Source organism: Penicillium mononematosum (genome assembly GCF_028829835.1).
Source record: "Penicillium mononematosum strain IBT 11891 chromosome Unknown utg000003l:1.0-8172316.0:1.0-8177699.0, whole genome shotgun sequence".
NCBI classification, from domain to species: Eukaryota; Fungi; Ascomycota; class Eurotiomycetes; order Eurotiales; family Aspergillaceae; genus Penicillium; species Penicillium mononematosum.
Window position 1 is genome coordinate 6,831,757 of NW_026643273.1, and position 18,574 is coordinate 6,850,330.

The following is an 18,574-nucleotide window of genomic DNA, read 5'->3' on the forward strand; positions in this document are numbered from 1 at the left end:
TTTGTACCTACATTTTACCGCTCTGCATACCGCCTGCCTGTTAGATACTGTCATAAATACCGCCTCCCTATTGAACATGCTACTGTAAGAATATATAGTCAGCCGAATGGTTTCGTAGGTAGTCTTTTTAAATGTCTTTTTAGTGGTCTTTTTTAATAGCCTCCTTAGGTACATACCTTTTAACTGCTAACCGTTAGTGCTAAATCACGTGCCTGCACGCTAACTATATTAGGAGTTTTAGACTGGCAGAACTGGCAGAATTTGGAGGGCGGTATATTTGGGTACAAAGGTTTAGCCCAATATTTCAGAGGTCCCACTGTACTATAACCTTATAGTTAATTATTTATCTAAATATGATAAGGCTAAAGCAAGGGAAAAGAATTTGTGTATCGGTGATCCTACATACAGCTAACGGGAGGGTCCGTCAACATTAATGATACCCCTTCCGCTTGCTTCACAAAGCACAGCAAGATTCCAAGGTTAAGAACAAATGAAAGATGGAATAGCATGAACAGACTCGTACATAGAAATATTGGGTATCATGGTGAAAAGGATGCGGGCCCATCTGTGGAAATTCACAGTGTAGCAGTCGAGAAGTAGAAGTTGTCCCAAAGGTACTCATAGTCTTCCACAACACTGCCCACCAAGTCCAACAATGGCTTGCCTTTCATCTTTCCAGTTAAACTGTGTAGCCAGGACCTGTTTCACGTCAGTATTCAAACGGAAACCCAGAGACAGAGCAGAGACCGGGTTCTTACTTGGTGATGTTTTCGTAAAAAGCGCCTCGCATCATCCACCAGCCCATTGACCATCCACGCTTCTTCAATTCCTCTCGCTCAAGTCCTGTGAGTCCTCGAAGACCGCCAGCGACCCGTTCACGGAAGTCCCGCTTTGCGAGCTGGCGGCAGCCATACTCCATCCCAAATCCAATAAGCCATGGCCGCCAGCTTCGCTTATCACCTCTCCACTTTTGCATCGCCATTGCATAGACGACAGGCCGAAGAATGTATAGCACTTCAGCCAGTTGTCCTTGCCCCGTGGCCCGGTGAAGGAGGGCCTTCGGGGGTTTGATGTCATCTGCCGTAAGCACTTTGGAGATGAGATAGTTCGACACATCGTTTACGTCGGGCAGAGACGGAAGGGAAAGTCCCGTGCGAGGCATCGTCCAACTCAAGTCTGAAGACCGATCGCTGACCGGAGTGTCCATTCCATTCCAGTCCCTCTGTGGTTCCTCTTCTTCTGTCGTTCTTGGATCTACCTCGCGCTCTGGGAGTGGAGGACTGACGAGCGGTCTGGAGTTAGTCAATCGTAGAAGAAGCAAGCGGCAGACTGCCTTTGCGAATTCAATGAAGATAACTACGCGCCAACGGGTTTTCTGGCCGCGCCGCCGCGCCGCCATCTCCCAGAGAAGCTCGGTATACTGGAGCATCTGTAGCGCAAGCGCTACCTGGCGATACAGCGAGGAGCGAGAAGGCCCAGTATTTGGTATACCGGGAGTGGGGAGTGGGCGGCGGCCGGGGGACAGTTGACGGAAGCCGATCAACAACTCGCGAAACGAGAGAGTCATGGTATAGCGATAACAACTGCACACCGGAGTGTACTGCAGGGGATATCAGCAGGCGCGCTTAAAGGCAAGTACAATGTTACACTAACCACATTCTGAGGGTATCTCTGACTCGCGGTATCGCCCTGATAGAAAGTATTTGTTAGTTTCTTCAACAGCTGCAAGGTCAGATCGAATAACATCTCACCTGGAATGATATAAGTCAAAGATCTTAGTGCTGACTCGACTTGACCAACCGAACTGGCATTCTTGGTCACAAAGTCTTCATAAATAGAAAGCCATTTGGAGGGTTGCAAGAGAACCGGAGGTATTGGATTCTGGATATTGCGAAAAGTTTCCATCTTTAAGCTTCAAGCATGTCGAGATAGCCTGCATCAGAGGAGACGAGATCCGGGGGTGACTTCGGGAGGTTACAGGGGGGCACGTGCTCCGCTCCCGCGTTTGCCAAGACGCCTTGGGCCGAGGTCGATGCTTTTGGTCTTTGCATACTCCGTACTTGCTAGCTGTACATGTAGCTACATACTTTGATCTATGCGTTACAAGTGAAATCATAGTTTCAGGTATCTTTTATGATATGTTTCTAGTAGAGTAATATTGAACAGGTCAAATAGATGTGTTTGTCTTATTCATCCGCCCATGTCCATAACCCCCCGGGGCGCATAGCCTCTCGATATCGCTCTTCCACTTTCTCACTCTCCAACCTCTTGGCAGCTTCAAGGTCGTCTTCCTCCTCCTGTGTATCTGGCATATCAGTCCGCCAGAAGCCAGGAGGGGATTGGACCCGTTGGTGGGTATGCCGATGTCGTCCATATTGGTTGGCCAGGGCCCTGGCTCTCGCTTCCACCAGGAGATCTTCGCGCTCTTTACCGGTCATGTTTCGAAGTAACTGTGTATCTTCTCCCACAAATTCTTGTAGAATTGCCTGATCTTCTTCCTCTTGTCCTGCTCCAGATTTACCGGGAAGACCCCCAAGGCGGGCCATGGCCCGGAACCGATCCCCACAACAGCCTGGGCGAGTACAGCCTGATATGCATTTGCGGTCGTCTTTCTTTCGGACAACTGCATCATATGCGTAATCAAGCCCTTGATTTCTAGCCGGGTTGATTTTAAAATGCTCCAACCCAAGACGACGAAGGGGTCTTGCCCTAAATGGTTCATCATCGGGGTCTATATCTGGGGCCATTTGACTCGACATGTTGGGTGTTGTTTGATCACTGTGGGCTGTATTGTTCACCCTTGTTGAATCTGGGCCGGAGGCTTTGCTCGACAAATGAAGTGGTGATTTGGAGGGCACCGATCGTTCTAGGAGATTCTCTAGACGCCTCTGGGCAAACCCACCATTTGTCTTTGCTTCCGAAGGTCCGAGATTGATACCGGAGCCAATCTTTGAAGAAGTCCGCAAGGGTATCTCATCATCGCCGTCTTCTGCCAGAGCTGGTATTGCGCGTCGCTCCAGATCTTGGAGGCGTTTCGCGGAAGGCTCCTGCGCAGAGAATGTGACCTTGCGTGCGTTGCCGTCAACTGGTTGAAGTATACATGACTGTTGAGATATTTGTTGGCGTGGTGGAATTCGCTTTGAGTGATGTGCGTTCTTTGCACCGTTCCCTGAGTTCCAAGCGTCTGCAATATTGACATCACGGTAGTTTTTCCGTTTGATTGGTGTTCGTATCGTGTCCCCTATCTCGTCAAGATCTTGTGTGCTTACAAATGGCTGTTCACTGTTGCGGACTGAGCCTCGGGTTGGACTTGAGGACAAGGACTCATTTTTAACAACTACAGGGCGTTCCGAGCTCATAACCCGCTGGGTATGCACGAGATGCCTGTCGGGAAGTGTTGGGGAAAGCCTCTGCTGAGTCTGCTGCCGGCGGACATTGGGAAGGGGACATATTGTATTGGCGGATTCCGAGGGTTCCATGTCGGTTCTAGGAGAGCTAGACTGAGTGGATGCCGACTCTGATGCTAAGCCGTGCATTGCTCTTTGGTTATCGTCTTCAACTTTTATATCTGCATGCACATCATCTGCACAGTTCCTTCTTTGTGACAACTTGATGGCCTTGGCAGGAAGATCTGGACACTCTTCTCTTTGACGTTTCCTCGAGGAGCCTTGGGCCTCCGAGTGTTCTTCGTCAACATCCACGGAGGTTGGACTTTCCACTCTGCGGAATGTGACGGGTTGACCATTGAGAACAAGCGAGAATTCTCCACGTTCTAACTGCTGATCCCATCGCCGTAACTTCTTTTTATGTTGCAACACCCGGGATTTGAGACCACTCCAAGTTTGGATGAAGGTCTGTAAATTTGTATAAAGCGCGGTGTATTTGGCCTCAGCTCTTTTCCGAGACTTCCGAACACTGCGATGATCATCCTCCTCCAGATCATCCCCCCACAGGTTTTTCGGGTCAAATTCGGTCTCTAGATTGGCATATTCCCCGGGAAGTTCAAGATCCCGTGGATCAACTTCATGTTGTTGCAGCTCACTCCGGAGTACCGTAATATCATGCTCAAGCTCTCGGATTCTGGTCTCCAGTCGTCTTTGGGCTTGGCTGGCAATTGTTTCTTTGGTTTTCACCTCTTTGGCGTGTGCGTCAATATGGGATTTCATGTGCTTATAGGCATTGTTGAAGGAGGCCTCACAGGCATTTGCCACAGCAGCATGGAGCTCCTTGACAATTTCCATCGTGTGAGTTCAAGAGTATCATCGAGGGAAATGACATGGATCATAAGAGAAGTAAAGAATAAAAAATAAAAAGAGAGAAACTTGTGGACATCTTGTCAGAGCGATATAAACGCGACGCGTCCAGGCCACATGGGCACACGTGAGCTTATCACTTACTGATAAGATTGGCCTCGGTGGCTCGAGACTCCACCTGCAATTGTCCCTCCACTTTCAACCACTGTGTTCCTTCGAGCGTGCGGGAATGATCTCTCTGGTTGATTTCACTAGTTTCTTCACAAGTTTTTCATTCAACCTGAAGTAGGATGTCCAAACGGTGCAGAGACCACTGCGACTCCGATCTACCGCAAAAGCGGACCCGCACTCGGGACGATATTGGGCCTGTTGATCGTTTGTCTGGTCTGAGCAATGAGTTGTTGCTCCATATCCTTTCCTTTTTACCAGTATCGTCCCTTAACGTCTGTCAAAGGTATATATACTCCCATTGTCGTCGGTCCTTATCGGAGGGTTTCGCTAACTTGCTACCTCAACCAGGTTATCACATCGCTTCCATGCTCTTGGTGGGGACTCCGAGATATGGAAAAGGCAATACTACTCGCAATGGGTACGACCACGTGCCCGCCGCCTTGCAAGTTCTAGACGCACAACACTCCCGGCCAAGGCAGATTATTCGCCCAAGGTCGCAACGTGGTTCGACCATGGGCACTTGGCACAGGAGGGCAATTGGAAACAGCAGTATCGGCTCCGGCATAATTGGTCCAAAGGGCTATGCCGGGTTACTGAGGTAGAGTTTCCTCAGCCACCATGCCCTCCTACGCTGATCAGGTTTTGTGCTGGGGTTGTCTTGACGGCAGACTCAGCGCACGGGCTCCAGGCTTGGACCACAAGGGATCCGGCATGTTGTCTCGCAAAAATTCCTTTGTCAGCTCCATTAGAACCATCGCCTACGATCCCAACCGCCTTGGCAGTAAGCCAGATTCAAGATAAGATCGAGATCTCAGTCGGGCTGGAAAATGGTCACTTCAGCCTCTTCGTCTTGAATCTTCAAAATTCTCGGCTAGACTTTCAGTCCTCTCATGTCGGCTGCAGTGATGCTTCTATAACCGCAATGGCCCTCTCCTCGCCGTATCTAATGGTAGTATCCCAGCACAAAGATTTGACCCTATACAATTTGCGACCTGGCAGCCATCGAGCAGACGAAACCGAAGCCTCGGAGCCCTACCAGGTTGCCTCCCTCAAGGCAGATAACATTGTTGCACCCATGACACTCTCTCTCAGAGTCTCGTCCTTTGAGATTGTCGCCACTATTGTGTATAGCTTCTTCCACATTGGCTGTGGGTGGTCTCTGGGGATTCAAGAATTGCGTCTAGGCAAAGATGGGCAACAACTCGATTCCCGACTGGCTACTACGGTGGATTCCCAATATGGATTGAGGCCACTTCAATCCAGGAAAAGGCGACACTCTGCAGTCGAATGCAATCAACCTTCCATCGACCCTGGGGCACCGTCTATCATACATCAACAGCCGCCAACCTCGATGTCCTATTCCCATCCGTATTTGCTGACCTCTCATGCCGACAACACTTTGACTATGTACCTTGTGGTATCTACATCGGAGAGGTTGTTTGTCCAGGGCGGCCGGCGACTTTGGGGCCATACCTCTTCTGTATCTGCTGTTCAGGTGACCAATCGTGGGAAAGCTGTCTCTGTAAGTTCTCGAGGGGATGAGATCCGAATATGGGAATTAGAGATGGCGATATCATCCCTGAGCAGCCGTAAGTTCTTGGAGAATGGAGTTCAGCTCAATGCTGGAAACCAGGATGGGGAGCCAGAGCTAGAGCCAGAGCCAGGACTAGGAACGATTTACCAGCATTTGGGCAGTGTAAAAGTTGAACCCCAAGAATCCACCCCTATCGGATTTGACGAAGAACGGGTACTTCTTCTTCGAGAAAAGACGGGGACACAGTTACTTGAGTGTTACGACTTCACCTAACGCAAGTATATACATGATTTTTTTTTTTTAATGTATATACGTTAAGGCCGAGAAAGGAAGAAATGCCCTAACCTTGGAAGTAGCACAAGGTACTCAATCTGGACTACTGGGGACCCTGGCAGGACAGGGGGGTTACATATAAGCCCCGGGATTTTGGTTCGACTTTCGACTTTCGACTTTTCGACTTTTGTCTTCTCCATTTTTTTTCCATTTCCGTTTTGTATTCTCCGGTCTCTGGTCTCCAATACCTCCCTTTTCCATCAAAAGGGGCCATTTCATCCATCATGATGACTTTATATACGGGAGGAAGCTGGCAAAGGAAAACAGAAAATAAGTGAAACAGGAAAATAAGAAAAGAGAACAGAAAGAGGAGGGAAAAGGGAATGAAAAAGGCCAAAAGAGCAAAAGATCCAAAACTCCCATCCCTCTCTCTCTTCAGGGCGGTCAGCTATCGAAGATTTTCCCCGCACAATATTATTTTCAGACTCTTCACTTTACTTCTCTTTCTCTTGTAAAAAAAAAATTCCCCAACTTCTCTTCAATAATGGATTTCCCTCCTGCTGGACGTGGTGGCTGCTTCAACTGTATGTGTGCTTCTTTTACTGTCGAATCCCTCTCATATTCACTTGGAGCTTGTACTCGGATTATATCTATTCAAACTGATACATGATTTGCGCGGGGATTTTTCCTTTTTTTCTTTTTTTAACTAACACTCTTCACAGGCGGCGAGGCCTCTCACCAGGTAATTACAACCTTTGCCTGACTTCGAAAACTTCGAATAAGGCTTGAAACTTATCAACTTATCTCTTTCTAGGCCAAGGACTGCCCTAAGAAGGGAAACCCTACCTGGTAAATTCCCCAATTTCGAACCGTCAATCATTACAAAGCTAACCTAGTCCAATAGCTACAACTGCAATGGTATGCTCATACTCAAAATTGTCCATTGTCCATTAGACATTTGGACTGGCTATTAGGACTTTGCTAATCCAGTCAATCACAATTACAGGCCAAGGTCACTTGAGTAAGTTGAAGTTGAATATCGCAAACTCTGAATTTGACTAACCTTTTCAAAAAAGGCCGTGAATGCCAGGAACCTGCCAAGGAGAAGTCGTGCTACCGTTGCGGCCAGACCGGACATCTTTCTCGCGAATGCCCCCAGGGCGGTGACAGCAACTACGGTGGTGGTTCCCAGGAGTGCTACAAGTGCGGACAGGTTGGCCACATTGCCCGCAACTGCTCCCAGGGGGGTAACTACGGTGGTTACAGTGCTGGTGGATACGGTGGTTTCGGTGGTGCCGGTGGTCGTCAGCAGACCTGCTACTCCTGCGGTGGCTTCGGCCACATGGCCCGTGACTGCACTCAGGGTCAGAAGTGCTACAACTGTCAGTTATATATCTTGGGGTTTCTCACTTTCTCTGGGAGTCTGCTAACACGATAATTAGGCGGCGAAGTCGGCCACGTCTCTCGCGACTGCCCCACTGAGGCCAAGGGTGAGCGTATGTGCTACAAGTGCAAGCAGCCCGGCCACGTTCAGTCCGCTTGCCCTAACTAAGGTGCTCATTGCTTGCATTGCTCTTTTGGTCAACATCTTTCTACAGTTTCCATGGGATTGGACGACATTTTTCATGCATGCACGAAACGAATTTCTCTTTTTTTCTCCCTGAAAATGTATGATTAAGGATCAAACGCCTGACAAGGTTGACATGATCTAACTTTTGATGTCCTCCTACCTAGGTTGTTTGGTAATTCCTGGGGATTTTTATGATAACACGTATAAAATGTGAAGGGGAGCCTGGCAAATACTCGTATTTGCACGTTTTAATTCTCTAAGCCTACCTCGTGGGTTGGGAATCGATGCATTTGCTGTGTAGCTCAAATCGGTTCTCATCCCTTAAAAAGTTGTCATATCACACACTCGCCTCCCAGAGGGTTGAAATCCGCATAACGCTCATAGTTTGATTACGAGCTGCAACTGCACATCATAGCCCTCTTGTACTTGGGGACATCCCCACAGAAACGCTCTTCCTCTTGCCTGTGAAGACCCCATTCATCGTTAAACGGGTTTAAAGACATCTGCATGATCCGGTCTAGAATATCTCGGTCTCCTTTGCGCTCCACACGCTCGATGACCTCGTCGAGAATCCACCCTCGGGGCACGAACTGCCAATGGGTTAGCCAAGCTGCACGGGTCTTCAAGCAGGATATTTCAACAGGTACTTACATTCGGGTTGACAGATCTCATGGCCTTTTGCCTTTCCTCGTCATTTGCGGGGCCCCAGTCCTCTAGGATGCGAAGCCGCCAACTATCCAACCATTTTGCAATGCGGTCTCTAGCTGTAGCCTCGGTGTATCCAATCCCACCGAAACCTTCGGTGTGGAAGAAGACCGAGGCTGCTTCCCTTCGGCCTTCTTCAGACTCCAGATTGGATAGTGTCAGCCCTGAAAGCCGACGGAAGAAGTGGTTGAAGTCCAGTTCGAGTGCCTCGAGTGTGTCTAGCATCTCCGAAAAGAGATTCTGGAAGTCTGACTCGGCCTGTGTTTTGAGTCCTAGCCTCTGGCCCATCAACCGCTTGTATTCGTTCAGAAATACTGCTTTGAACTCCTCGCCCACACGCTCAATAATCTTCTCCGCGCGTTTGATGAGTTCTGGTTCGAACTCCTCCGTGACCCCGTCATTGACGAAGCTTTCGTCGTCAACCCGGTTTCCTGCCCCAATCAACTCACCTAATGACTCTCCGAGTCGGACCAGATTCCACCAAATAATGCTGGGTTGGTTGCGATAGGCGTATCGCAGCATGTGGTCATCATGGTTCGGGGTATACTGGGGATCGAAGTTGTCCATAAACGCAAACGGGCCATAGTCTAGCGACAAGCCGTAAATGGATGTGTTGTCGGTGTTCAGCACACCATTCATGAAGCCGTAGGCCTGCCACGCGGCCACTGTCTTAGCATTGCGGCGAGCGATTTCTCGATATAGTCTAGCAAACCGATTTTCTTGTACATCCTCGTGTTCTTGTACCTGATCGCCGGGGATACTCCTTTGGGGATTATCGATTTGCGTGGAAGACTGCTGATCACGCAGCGATACAACGGCGGGAAGAGACTCCCACCCGTTAAAAACGTCTTCTGCAACATATGTCGCAAGCTTCCTGATCAGCTCACGATCTCCGCGAACGCGAAGAAGATCAAAGGTGCCAATTCTTAGCCAAGACTCAGCAAAGCGGGCAACAATTGCTCCTGGTTCGAGCCGCTCTCGCAATACCTTGGCATTGGGGACCAAGGTGAGTGAGAGTGCCCGAGTGGTTGGTATACCGAGGGCAGAGAGAGCTGGCAATGTTTTAGTGGTCTGTCCTCGGGGTTGATGCAGGTTTGTTCACCTTCTGAGACCACGTATTCACGGATACTTGACCGAAGGACAGCTTTGCCGTCTGCGAAACGCGAGTAGGGTGTTCTGCCTGCTCCTTTCAGTTGCAGCTCATACCGCGTATCTGTCTGCGGGTTGGTGCATTCAAATAGACTGATTGCACGCTAATTTTACGGTCATTAGTACCACTAATGAGCCGAGGACTCCATTGGATGTTTACTTATTGACTTACCCCATCTCCAAGTTGTCCGGCCCATGAACCGCTGCAGATGGTCAGCTGTTAATGTCACAAATTAAGCTTCATTCGTAGCTTACAATTGCCACCCTGCACATGTTAGTCTCTTTGGGGTTTCTCATCAAGACGTGGATACTGACCTCCATAACACTGTGCCCATGGGTAGATTCCACCCTGTTCCTCGTTCCACCAGATCTCATTTCCGGCGACGAGCGCCTTGAATCGTGACGTTTGTTCCTCGCCTGATTTTAACCCCAAGTCTTTCATCGCTTTCGAACTGACTCCCAGTAGTTCTGGCTCATCGGTCTGCTCTGGGCGGACATATGTGAACAAAGCTCCTTTGACCATGCGAGGCCCCAAGGTTTCCCTTGGGGCCTTATGCGAGGATTCCGGTGTATCAAAAGCTGGATCAGGGGGTAATTTAGATGTGAAGACATTTGATTTCGGTAATTCAGCCAGGGAAATCCCGGCAGTTGAAAGATGTGCCATTTGGATTAAACGATTCCGAACCGACGGTGGCCGAAGACGAAACATATACTTTCTTGAAGACGCTAGAACGCGAAAGTTCATAGAGAGGGAGTAAATGATATCCAAGTGAAGATGAAGGTACGTAGGTTCTGACCTCATATATGGAGAGCCCTGGAGGTGCAGAAATGACATAATTGCCATTATTAATCATTGCCTCTGGACTTTGGGGACCTCGGGTCTACCTTAGTAGGTACGTCGCGGATACCCCCCAACATAAAAGGTACGGAAGTATTAGAAGTATTATCCACTTACACCCTTCATCATTCTATGCCCTTTTTTTTTTAGAAAACACTTGGGATCATGGCAAACACTATTTCGTCTATTCCTACACTGGATCTCAATGATGGTACCTCGGTCCCTACCGTGAGTAATAATCCGTCATCAACTCACACAATATGGGTAATGTTCTCTAACAAATACAGATTGGATATGGCACTGGCACCGCGTGGTTTAAGACATCTGGGGATACCGGTATCAATCATGAATTGGTCGAGTCAATCAAGACAGCAACGAAGTTAGGATATCACCACCTCGATGGGGCTGAAGTCTACCAAACCGAGGAGGAACTGGGTCAAGCAATCAAAGAGAGCGGGGTATCTCGAGAGAAACTCATCGTGACGACTAAGGTTATCACCAATATTGCCGACATTCCTCAGGCCATCGATACCAGTCTCAAGAAGCTTCAGCTTAACTATGTGGACCTGTAAGTGAACTCCAACATAAACTGATAGCTCCGAGAACTGCTTTTAATAATTGGAGCAGGTACTTGGTCCATGCTCCGTACTTGCAAAGTCCAAGGAAGAGCTTCAAGCTGCCTGGGCAGCCATGGAGCAAGTAAAGGCATCTGGGAAAGCCCGGTCTATTGGCGTGTCCAATTTCCTACAAAGCGACTTGGAGGCCATTCTCGAAACCGCTAAGGTGGTACCATCTGTGAATCAGATCGAGTTCCACCCTTACCTTCAACATGGCAACCTTGTTCCCTACCAAGAGAGTAAAGGTATCAAGACTGTTAGTTATGGGGGCCTCACCCCTGCCATTCGGGCTCAGGGTGGGCCATTGGGCCCTCTGCTCTCTTCCTTAGCCACTAAATATGCAGTCAGCCAGTCCGAAATCCTGTTACGCTGGATTATTGACCGTGGTTGTGTGGCTATCACCACCAGTGGCAAAGAGTCCCGCCTGAGCAGCTATTTGCGCACATTTACCTTTAAACTGACTCCTCAAGAGGTTGATGAGATCTCCAAGGTAGGCGAGCAGAAACGTTACCGTGCATTCTGGCGTGAGAAGTTTGCAGATGACGATCGTTCTTGAATGTTGGGGCTTCAACAGATTTAACGGAACTCTGATAGATTCATTCCTGCGTGACAAGATGAGAATGCACCTACATCCTATGTGTACATACATACATATATGTACATATATATATATATATATATACATGTAGGTATTCGAGCTTTTTATATCTTCATCACTGTGTATGTTGGACTGTATGTAATGAAATTGTATGGTAACGATAAGCCGATAAGCAACAGGCACCGTGACCTAACGTAACCTTCTCCAATTCATCTCTTTCATTCTATCCCGGGGACATTTCCCATCTCTCACTCCTTCATGGAAAGAGGTCACCCTCTCATTGTGACACATCCCGCTTTTTCTTTGTTGCCTCGTGTTTATTTCTCCTTCCCAATTGCGCGGCTTCGAATTCCCAGGGTTATGGGAACACCCCCCACGCGCAATAGTGATAGGATGCCCTGATTATTCGGCACCTGAAAAAGGCCGGATCTTGTACATCCTTCGCTCGACTCAATGCGTTGACTATCACCAGGCAGCTCGCCATACCGACTCGAGAAACGGGACTCGGTGAAAGACTTCGACCAAATTTGTGCTTGAAGCGCGTATGATACCATCTCTTGTGGAAGAACAAATCGTGAAACCCTGCGCACTGCGATGTCGGTGAACGAGAAACGCCATCTCCAGACCACTACGATCCCCCGAGCCGCAATTTCCTCCACGTCGGAGCGTGAAGTGCTTGACCAACGATTGCAGCGCCTCTCCGACGACGTCCTCCCCCGGTTCCATATTTACTCACATTTCCTACCAAGACGCCCTTTAACCTGGGGAACCGGTCCACCAACAATTGGGCTGTAGGGCATGACAGACCCTTCAGCTTGGAGGAGCAACAACTACAGTATATGACCTTCTTGACACACCACGACACCGACTCATTGCTCCTAGCCGTTGGGGACTGGTCGGACGAAACGGGGCGCATGATGGCCGATGGATCAACAGCCCCAAGCGCTGGGGAAAGTTCAAGAGAAACCGTGGCCAAAAAGAAGATTAGTCTCAAGGACTACAAGACTCAAAAAACTAGTGGCGCTGTTCCATCTCCCGTTGGCCTCGAAGCGGGTAGCCGAGGCGCATCAAGCTCCGCCAAGTCCGAGGATAGACGACGCACGATATCTTCAGAGCCACTCAAGAATAACGCTAAGACTAAAATGCCGCAAAAATCACATGCGCGTCTCTCCCCGAAAGAGCGGGCCAGAAACGGCCATCTGGGTCGGAACTTGACTTCCTTAACCCCTCAACGACCAAGAAGCCCGAAGCACATCCTACAAAGAAACTGCGGCTCTCTCCCGAGAAAGAGACGCGCCGAGAGCCCAGCCCAGCCAAATCGCACTCTCCCAAACTTCCCGCACTCCTTTCGCCCACTCTCCCACCGACATCGGGTGGCCCCAGACTTCCGCGCTTACTATCTCCTACCCTCCCTCCAGAGATCGAAAAGGAGTTGGCCCGTCTCGAGGACCGTTCACCGTCTCGTAGTAGTCGGGCAGGAAAAGGATTGCCTGCCAAAGAATCCAATACACATGAACATACAAGAGATCACGCCCGTGCTGGCCCACAAAAGACGCAGCTTCTTACGAAACTGCGGTACGGAAGAGCGAACAGAAAGCGTGTTGAAGCTCTGCTTAAATTTTCTGGTAAAAGGAAACCCCATCTGTCAGATTCACCGGTCAGCCAGGACACCGATCGTGATGAAGTATCCCATCCCAGGAATAAGGGAGTAGATTCTGGTTCGTCTCGTGGACACACATTTGGGGATCTGAAAGGTAAAAAGCATGAGACTGGGGAAGCCCTTGGCCCTCAAAATGGTCGCTCAAAGGAGCAAAAAGGCTTCCCCGAAAAGCCTCGAACGCCCGTTCCCCAGCCGCAGTTGGGCTCTCATTCAATCGCCCACGACAAAACCAAAGCAGCTTCTATCACACCGGCGAAAGACCTAAAACTTCCTATCTCTCGTCGAAACGATCCCGGAGAGACCGATGGCAAGATTCCTTCTAATCCCGCCAACAAACGTCATTCTGTTGATCCCGGGTCAATCATGAAAGCTTCCCCGACACAGGCAGATGGTCGTACGCGCAATGAGCGGCAGGTATGGTGGGATGAGTGGCAAAAATTTGCGAGCATCGGTCGTGAATTGAAACACGCCGCAGAGCGGCATACCTCCAAAGCTGGGGCCTTGGTTACCGACGAAAAGCTAGCCGTTGTGACTGCGATCGAAGCGTTGTTGTCCTTTATCATGGCATTTGTAGCGAACGATCAGGCTAAGGCTTCATCACGCCAGGTTGGGGATTCCTCAACATGGCTGTCTATTGTGCCATACTGGCGTGTGGTCAAGAAGAACAGTGTACCATATCCGGCATTGAACAGTCTCTGCTTGCTCCTTGGGGCTGTTTCATTCACTGCTATTCATACTCTCGATCTTGAACGCCTCGCGATAAGCCCAATTCCTGGAGAGCAAACCCCAGTCCCAACGCCTGGGAGCGACGGAAACGCAGCCCTGTCGGATGAGAACAGAAAAAGCAGGAAGGAATTTTCGGAACTGAAGGCTCGTCTTCCTGAGTTCTACAAGGATTCCCAAAGGCTATGGATCGAAGGCACCCGGGGTCTTTCTGAAGATGTCCTTGGCCGTGAGTTTCCCACGATCTGGTCCCAGCGGTCTCGAAATTACTCGGAGCGAGGCCGATCATCTCTTAAAGCTGGCGACTATGCTGGAAGCTATTTCCTACCGCTTGGTGGCACTACCCCGCCTATCGAAGTGGTTCGGTTTGGCTGGTCCCTACTGAAAGAATGGTGCTCGAAAGAACGGGTGGAGTGGAATGGACGTCTTGGTCTCTAATTTATTCGTGTTTCATATTTGTCTGCCTTTTCCCCTCGAAGTATGCTTCATATGGCATTCTCAGGGGAACGACCTTATTTTTTCTTTCCGCACAGGTCATTGCCTTTACTTTTTATATTTTCTCATGATACCACGAGCCCTGGATTTTCATGTAGCTATTTGCAATTCGAATATACCATAGGGGAATGCAAAAGAATACATTATTTTCTCAGAGAGCTGCTTTGGCATCGCTCATAACCGAGATGTAAATGCAGAATGTATTTGCTTGTCAAGTCTTCCAATCTACTTGAAAGTCAAGGATTTCGCTAAGCATATGGAGATATTACCACCGCTCAATCGTACAAAGAAATGGCATGGGCCAGGAGCTTATAAGATGAAGGGGGAAAAGGGCAAAAAATAGAAAGAAAAGAAACCGACCTAGACTTCTTGATATTCATGTCCGAAGCGAGTCTGCGAGTCACCAAAGAGCCAACCAGCCTCGCGACAATACCGGGCTTCTCTGCCGTATATACCGACTTCGCTTGCCCAGCAAATCACCGCCGCATCTACAATATCTGCGATCACACCTTCCATTGCACCCAGTGTGGTCCAGCCAATTGTTCCAGCAATAAGGCCGACGACGTAGGCATAAAGGCTGCCACGAATGGTGCCACTGGACGCAGAGGTTGTCAGGCTCCGAGCAGTGGTCACCCAACCACCGAACCCTAAGGCTAAGGACATCATGAAACGGGCAGCGTAGAGGATCAATTTAGACAGCCGGTATGAGAGTAGAGACCCCGAATTCCCGGGCGGGCGAGAATAGGAACGGGGATGTAAAGACGTCGAGGCCGCCGATGGGGCAAGGATAGTCATTTGACTCAGTCCCCGGGAGGAAGCGGCAAGAGGCTGCGAATGAATCGCTGCATAGGTGAGAGAAAGAGGATTGGTCAAGAAGGTGATTGGGGTGGGGACGAGGGAATAGGCGAACAGACTGAGCAACGAAGAGATGCGACCTGGTAGCAAGAGAAGAGGAAGTCGAACCAGTAGCCCCAATAACCTGGACAAAGAGATCGTGCCAAAAAGAGTCGTAGCGGCGTGAACGATGGCTGCCTGAACAATTTGCCTGGAAGTGGGTGCGGGTGTGGTTAAGCGGTGGAAATACCACTGGCTCACTGTTGCAGCGGTGACAGCACGCTGGATGCCTGCGATGATGCCGATCGACCACAAATAAACAACAACGAAATAGATACCGAGCCACCAGCTACCCACGTCAATGATGAACGATTTCGACCTAACGAAATGACCGCCCAAGAAGACGCGAGTGAACATCAGCATCCAGGTCCAGGTCCAGGAAACAACGCAGACCAAGGCACCAAGACCAAGAACAAGCAGCTCAGGATTGGCGGCCAAGATGCGACAGGCAAATTCGAGAATGCCTATGGCCTTCCCTATAGACTGACGGCCACGCACAACATTGTAGATCCACATGGTGGCTATGAGAAACGGGACAGCAGAGCCCCATCTCATCGCCTTGTCTTGGATACTCGTCCCATGCCATGGCCCCTTGAAACTTGAGATGAAAGGATACAAGGAGAAAGAGTATAAGATAGCAGGGACGGCCACTAGGATCACATGGACCAGAAGTCGCACATAGGAGCGTAGCAAGGCCAACCAAAGCAGGGACACAAGAACGGATACAATAGTATATATTCCGAGGAGGAAGAAAGATCCATGGACAGTCATGTATATTGTATCGCCCCATTTTGATTTGTCTCCAGATGGGGTGGAAGTGTGAAGATATACGAGAAATGCAGAAGCAAACAAGCCCGCGAGAGATATCACGAACAACTGGCCCCAGAAGGCATCGTGCACTGTGTTCTCTGAGGCTAGCGGTGATACCGATGTTGGAAATGAGCTTGCCGAGCTGGGCGGCCGTGGGACATCTCGCGATAAAAGCTCAGCCTGCTCTACAGTAGGCCCATGCTGAATGGGACCAGAGGGTTCCTTCAGTAATTCTCGGTCTCGGAATCGCTGAACAGGAGGATTGCGGGCACCGGGACTGGATAACGCCTGATCATTGTCAAAATCGGCCCGTAAAGAATCCTCCAGACCGACGTCAACTAGATGGCCTCGAATTTTGCTACTGCTCGGGCTGGATCGGGATACCGGCTCATGCTCTGGAGCTTCTGCCACAGACTGGATAGGAAAAGTGCGGGCACCAGAAACACTCTCTTCTCCTCGCCATGAGCTCTTGATGCCTTTGCCAGGACGACCATCGTATGGTGAGCTTCCCTCCTCGAAACCTGAACGTTCAGAATCCTCAAGTTCCGAAGATTCTTTCAAGTTGCTGTCGCCAAAATTCCTCCTTGATCGTTGGAGTGCATAGAAATCAGCGATTTCTCGCTCGCGTTCTGTTTCGTCATCTTCCTCTCGAAATTCATCTGTGGCACTGAAAAAAAGGGGAGCTTGTTGAACCGAGGTGTGGGGGGCAAATGGAAATTGAGATGCCTGGGATGCACCGGGTCGATAAGGATCGCTGGGTCGTAAGAAAGAACGCGATGAGGGGTGCCGAGGGTTGCCTTGGTGTTGACCAGGGCGGCTACGACCCGTTCTTTGAACCTCATCTGGTCGAGAGGTTACTCGCGACTGTGATTGAGCAAGGAATCGTGAGGCATCTAAGGCAAGGCATTAGCCATATAGTCTTCTAATATTCAAGATCTTCCGGTTCCTACATTCAGAGAACATGGCCTGTTATCGCAACAAAGTACGGTGAGTGGGACAAGACTGGTAAATCACAAAAAGGGAAATATGCTGAGGAAGTCAAGTACGGTCGGATATTAGAGTATAAAGGGAAGTGAGAGAGAGAGGAAAGACTTTGAATTTGTTTGAGATATTTGAGATATGCCAAATCTAGGAGAGAGAGAGTGTGTGTGTGAGTGATGTCTGGGGATAAAGTGAAGGACTACAGGGTCACGCAGCTGATGAAAGCGTCATACGGGCACGTCAGGCTTGATAGATGACTCAGCTGATAACCATACCCCCGTAAGGTCTCCAAACGTAGGTAAACTGACCTCCGCATTCTTTTCATCTCTGATTCTGGGTTCTTTTTTATTTTCCTCTACCCTCTCCATGTCACAGCCATGGGATTACATTGCTAAGCTTGTCTGCATTGGTGACTCTGGCACTGGCAAGTCCAGCGTAAGTGCTATCGGTCTTTGACCTTGTACTTCCGCTAACCAAAACAATAGCTCACCGTCCGACTTTGTGAAGGCCGCTTTTCCCCATCTCATGATGTGACCATTGGAGTTGAGTTCGGGTCGCGAATTGTGCCAGTTGGTCCTCCAGCGTCGCTAGAGCTAGATCTTGATGAGCCTTCTCTCGGATCGTCAGGTGATACATTTCCAGAAGCATCTGCCACCTCCGGCCTTCCTACCCCTCCACGAAAACCACAAGGTTCTCCCAATCAAAAACGCATGAAACTCTCCCTGTGGGATACCGCTGGACAAGAGACCTACAAGTCTATCACCCGCTCTTACTTCCGGGGCGCCTCTGGCGCTCTCCTAGTCTTTGATATATCCAGGCACTCGACATTTATATCTTGCACCCAGTGGCTGCAGGATTTACGGCATATCGCAGAAGATGGCATCGTTGTCATCTTGGTCGGTAATAAGACTGATCTGGCGGGAGCAGTTCTGGATCAAATCAAAGGCAGGTCACCAAGGAGGAGGCTGAAGAATGGTGTCGCATGAATAATGTGGTTCGCTATGTTGAAACGAGTGCCAAATCTGGAGATGGCGTTGAACGAGCGTTCCTGGAAGTTGCCGAGAGAATCTACCGTAACATCGAAACGGGAAAATACGACCTCAATGACCGCCGGAGTGGCGTGAAGGGGTTCGGGGCCTCTGGGGGAGCAAACACTGGAGTGCCTCGAACTGTCACATTGGGAATGGATGATGCTATGCGCAGAGGTGGCAACGGTTGGACCGGAGGATGTTGCTAAATCAACAATCCGTAATAATAAATAGTCAGCAACATCTGGCCCCGACATATCTTCATATTCAACTGG

General features: G+C 49.5%; 9 protein-coding genes across 9 annotated transcripts; 5 read left to right on the forward strand and 4 right to left on the reverse strand.

The window, feature by feature from the left end:
* Positions 1 to 575: 575 nt before the first annotated feature.
* On the reverse strand, positions 576 to 1,905 carry N7519_007623 (peroxisomal membrane protein PEX16; the record flags this gene model as incomplete). The annotated part of the gene is made up of 3 exons (XM_057294399.1): positions 576 to 699; positions 759 to 1,600; positions 1,654 to 1,905. 3 exons carry the CDS (start codon positions 1,903 to 1,905, stop codon positions 576 to 578), a joined length of 1,218 nt encoding a protein of 405 aa, XP_057149210.1.
* A 281-nt stretch (positions 1,906 to 2,186) lies between these two features.
* N7519_007624 (SAE2 C-terminal domain-containing protein) lies at positions 2,187 to 4,241 on the reverse strand (the record flags this gene model as incomplete). The annotated part of the gene is made up of 1 exon (XM_057294400.1): positions 2,187 to 4,241. One exon carries the CDS (start codon positions 4,239 to 4,241, stop codon positions 2,187 to 2,189), a length of 2,055 nt encoding a protein of 684 aa, XP_057149211.1.
* Positions 4,242 to 4,543: 302 nt separating this feature from the next.
* On the forward strand, positions 4,544 to 6,231 carry N7519_007625 (WD domain protein; the record flags this gene model as incomplete). The annotated part of the gene is made up of 2 exons (XM_057294401.1): positions 4,544 to 4,707; positions 4,773 to 6,231. 2 exons carry the CDS (start codon positions 4,544 to 4,546, stop codon positions 6,229 to 6,231), a joined length of 1,623 nt encoding a protein of 540 aa, XP_057149212.1.
* A 544-nt stretch (positions 6,232 to 6,775) lies between these two features.
* N7519_007626 (uncharacterized protein) lies at positions 6,776 to 7,783 on the forward strand (the record flags this gene model as incomplete). The annotated part of the gene is made up of 7 exons (XM_057294402.1): positions 6,776 to 6,815; positions 6,954 to 6,973; positions 7,046 to 7,080; positions 7,136 to 7,149; positions 7,238 to 7,252; positions 7,308 to 7,613; positions 7,674 to 7,783. The coding sequence occupies 7 exons, from the start codon at positions 6,776 to 6,778 to the stop codon at positions 7,781 to 7,783; spliced, it is 540 nt and encodes a 179-aa protein (XP_057149213.1).
* A 407-nt stretch (positions 7,784 to 8,190) lies between these two features.
* N7519_007627 (uncharacterized protein) lies at positions 8,191 to 10,319 on the reverse strand (the record flags this gene model as incomplete). The annotated part of the gene is made up of 6 exons (XM_057294403.1): positions 8,191 to 8,391; positions 8,453 to 9,558; positions 9,609 to 9,759; positions 9,828 to 9,858; positions 9,911 to 9,920; positions 9,971 to 10,319. The coding sequence occupies 6 exons, from the start codon at positions 10,317 to 10,319 to the stop codon at positions 8,191 to 8,193; spliced, it is 1,848 nt and encodes a 615-aa protein (XP_057149214.1).
* A 339-nt stretch (positions 10,320 to 10,658) lies between these two features.
* On the forward strand, positions 10,659 to 11,666 carry N7519_007628 (aldo/keto reductase; the record flags this gene model as incomplete). Its single annotated transcript, XM_057294404.1, has 3 exons — positions 10,659 to 10,721; positions 10,781 to 11,053; positions 11,121 to 11,666. The coding sequence occupies 3 exons, from the start codon at positions 10,659 to 10,661 to the stop codon at positions 11,664 to 11,666; spliced, it is 882 nt and encodes a 293-aa protein (XP_057149215.1).
* A 636-nt stretch (positions 11,667 to 12,302) lies between these two features.
* N7519_007629 (uncharacterized protein) lies at positions 12,303 to 14,529 on the forward strand (the record flags this gene model as incomplete). Its single annotated transcript, XM_057294405.1, has 3 exons — positions 12,303 to 12,416; positions 12,458 to 12,789; positions 12,888 to 14,529. 3 exons carry the CDS (start codon positions 12,303 to 12,305, stop codon positions 14,527 to 14,529), a joined length of 2,088 nt encoding a protein of 695 aa, XP_057149216.1.
* A 417-nt stretch (positions 14,530 to 14,946) lies between these two features.
* Positions 14,947 to 17,253, reverse strand: N7519_007630 (uncharacterized protein; the record flags this gene model as incomplete). The annotated part of the gene is made up of 2 exons (XM_057294406.1): positions 14,947 to 17,183; positions 17,241 to 17,253. 2 exons carry the CDS (start codon positions 17,251 to 17,253, stop codon positions 14,947 to 14,949), a joined length of 2,250 nt encoding a protein of 749 aa, XP_057149217.1.
* Positions 17,254 to 17,593: 340 nt separating this feature from the next.
* N7519_007631 (Rab family GTPase) lies at positions 17,594 to 18,508 on the forward strand (the record flags this gene model as incomplete). The annotated part of the gene is made up of 3 exons (XM_057294407.1): positions 17,594 to 17,706; positions 17,757 to 18,197; positions 18,221 to 18,508. The coding sequence occupies exons 1-3, from the start codon at positions 17,638 to 17,640 to the stop codon at positions 18,506 to 18,508; spliced, it is 798 nt and encodes a 265-aa protein (XP_057149218.1). The 5' UTR covers positions 17,594 to 17,637.
* Between the last annotated feature and the right edge of the window lie 66 nt (positions 18,509 to 18,574).